Source organism: Kryptolebias marmoratus, linkage group LG22, assembly GCF_001649575.2.
Source record: "Kryptolebias marmoratus isolate JLee-2015 linkage group LG22, ASM164957v2, whole genome shotgun sequence".
Classification (NCBI taxonomy): Eukaryota; Metazoa; Chordata; class Actinopteri; order Cyprinodontiformes; family Rivulidae; genus Kryptolebias; species Kryptolebias marmoratus.
In genome coordinates, this window is record NC_051451.1 from 101,408 (window position 1) to 104,649 (window position 3,242).

At 44.0% G+C, this 3,242-nt stretch overlaps 1 protein-coding gene across 3 annotated transcripts in view; it reads left to right on the forward strand.

Annotated features, from left to right (window-relative positions):
- The window catches only part of LOC108247262 (EMAP like 4), a 33,070-nt gene that overhangs the window by 7,611 nt on the left and 22,217 nt on the right, over positions 1-3,242 (forward strand). For 2 of the 3 annotated variants that reach the window (XM_037973391.1, XM_037973390.1), the window contains exons 3-5: positions 793-913; positions 1,676-1,855; positions 2,662-2,802. In XM_037973391.1, coding sequence (XP_037829319.1) covers positions 793-913; positions 1,676-1,855; positions 2,662-2,802 — 442 coding nt within the window. The remainder of the gene's footprint in view (positions 1-792; positions 914-1,675; positions 1,856-2,661; positions 2,803-3,242) is intronic. The other variant, XM_037973392.1, reaches the window with a different exon arrangement.

The window sequence follows — 3,242 nt, forward strand, 5'->3', positions numbered from 1 at the left end:
TATATATATATATATATATATATATATATATATATATATATCCAGTGTTCTTGACACTTATATATAAACAGAAGTCATGAGAGAATTTCAGGATAAAGTAGCTACTGGAGTTCACCACCGAGAGCTCACGGAAACACGTCTGCTCCGCTCCTCTGCATCCGCGATCTCCCCAAGTCATACAGTTTAAAGTCAATGGTACCAAATACTAATGAGGTGTATTTAAACTTTTGACTTTGAAGAAAATAATAAAAATTGCCTTTAAAAACAGGCTCTCTCTCTCTCATTATTCTGGCATTTAGCAAATATAAATAATTTTTAAAATTCTAATTGACCTAAAACAGGAAAAGTTTATTCTGATTTCATGTCAGACAGTGTAGAAAAAATGCATATGTGTCAAACTTGGGGAGGAAGAAAACCAGCGTTACACAGGGATTACAGCAACATATCTGAGAGTATTTTTTTCTGGGTATTGGTCATTTCCCAAAGATTTTCACGTAAAGAGGAGTATACTGTGTACATGCCACTAGCAAACCCCCCCCGATAATGCCAGGGAAAACGCTGATATTAGCATGCACCATTTCTCAGTTTTATAATTTTAAAATCATTTGAAACAAGTTTTTCCACTATTTTAACGTAATCTGGAGAATTAGTAGAATTATTTTTAAACATAAAATTACAAATGCAAATAGTTTCCAGGCTGTAACGCATCAATACAGGAAACAAACAGCAATGGGGAGGAATACTTGCTTCATAAATATGCATCAGCGTTAACATGAGTGCTGCCCCCTACAGGCGGAGCCGGGCTGCGTGAAGCTTACTCCATGTCCTGCATCTCCAACGGAGGAACAGCTGGACGGAAGAGAGACTCCACCTCCGTCACCAGGAAGGAGACCGTGTCGTCCGCCGCCAAGAGGTAAAAACCCTGAAACCTTTCCAGCCGATGGGTGGAGTCATGAGGACACAGACGGGTCGCTGTGTCTGTTTCAGCTTTAATGTTGCAGTTTGTGCAGAACAGTCCTGATCAGTGTGGCTGAAAGAACCAATACTTCACCTGTTGGTTGGATGATAGGACCTCTCACCTGACCACGTCACTCAGCAGCCTGTTAGAGACTGCTGGAAACAGTAGAACAGAAACCATGGGAACAGTAGAACTGTAGCAGAAACCATGGGAACAGTAGAACTGTAGCAGAAACCATGGGAACAGTAGAACTGTAGCAGAAACCATGGGAACAGTAGAACTGTAACAGAAACCATGGAAACGGAGTGAGACCCTGGAAAACTGTAGAACCAGACAAACTTCTGACGCTCTAAGAACAGTAGAACACAAAGAACCTGTATGTTCAAGTATCATCCCATTAGAAACGCGGCAGAGTTGGTATGATCAGCAGAAACACTGTAAACACACAGTAGAACACACTAGAACCATCATAATCAGCAGACACATGGTAGAACATGAGTAGAAACAGTAGAACACAGTAGAACCTGAGTAAAAATGGTTCTAGAACCCATTATAACTAGTATGATCATCAAAACACAGGAGAGCATACTAGAACCTGAGTAGAACCCGGTAGAACCTGAGTAGAACCCGGTAGAGCCTGAGTAGAACCCAGTAGAACCCGGTAGAACATGAGTGGACGTGGTGGTTTGTGGACTCACATCCTGGTTCTGTTCACAGCGGAGCAGACAGGAAGAAGGAGCTCAGCAGTCAGCGGTCTCAAATGGAGGAGATCCATGAGGGCGAGGAAGCCCCTCCCCCAAAGGACCAGTCTCCCCCTCCCATCTCTCCCCTCCCGTCCCACCCCCCACAGAAATCAGCCCCGCCCTCTGACAGCAGCAAAGGCCACACGCCTAAAAGGTTCCAGTTTCTGATTTGTTAGCTGCTTCTGACTTCCCTTCCTGCTGATGCTGGTCTCACCGCTCTATAATAACCTCGCCCCCTCTCAGGCCCTGCTCGTCCTACATCTGAGGCTGCTGATCATCTCGGGCTCAGGTGTTTCTGATCAGCCAATCAGATGTCAGAAGAACAGGAGGGACTGTTTGGCTAAGCCGTTTTCAAACGTACACTGCAGCAGTGAAAGCTTTCTAAAAAAAAAAAACTCCCACAAATGAACAAGCTTTGACCACCTGATGAGTACGTGGTTAACAGCAGTGAACGTATACCTGCTGTTCTTAGTAGTTTTTAATTGATTAGCCAACTTATTGCCCCTAACTAAGAGGAGTGTAACTCAACACCTTAGATGAAACAAGATAAAATGTAAATTGTGGAAAAACCCTTTAATTAAGAACTCCTGGAGGTGTCTGGCCTCTCCTGTCTGAGTCAAAGCTGTTTGACCTTTGAACTCAAGGGGTCAAACTCATTTTCAGACAAACTTGTCAGATTTAATTTCTTGACTCCAATCTCCATATGTCTGCTTGTTAGTCACGTGTGAAAACGGCTTTTGGTTTTTTGGTCTCCTCAGAGCTTCTCAAGGCTCCTCGGATCTCCTCAGGATTCTTCGGATAGGGCTCCTTCTAACCTTCTAACTGCTCTTTGCTCTGCAGAAATAACGCTGAAGCTGTTTGAGTTACTAATGTTTGACTTTACTGCCTGTAACTCCTCCTGCCCTCCTCTTGTAGCAGCACCTCCTCCTGCAGTGATGCTGACTGTGTTTGTGTAATCAGGGGTCTCAGTGTGAAGCGGTCCTCGGCTATCGAGCGGTCTCATAGCACCACCTGGGACTCTTCAGAGGAAAACAGGAACAAACTGGTGAAAGCTGCATCCACCTCCAAACTGCTGTCAAAGATGGTGAAGAATGCAGAGAGGTACAACAACCAGACCAGCCTGTAAAGAGACAAACACAACAAAAACCTGTCTGTAACAATAACTCACGCCTGTAAGGCTTGTTCCGTACTCCACAAGAACTGAGACATTAGTTTTACTCAAAGTGCCAAGAATGACGCTCAATGTTGCCAAGACATTTCATACTTCACAAGAACTTGGAAAGTCCTCGTGGCAGGAATGTAAATTTTACTGCATTTCTACATGAACGCATGTAAAACACTGACTCACACTCCTGTTACACTAACACACCTGTAACACTAACACGCCTGTGAAACACTCTGTAACACACACCTGTAACACACACCTGTAACACTAACACGCCTGTAACACTAACACACCTGTAACACACGCCTGTAACACAAACACGCCTGTAACACACGCCTGTAACACAAACACGCCTGTAACACACACCTGTAACACA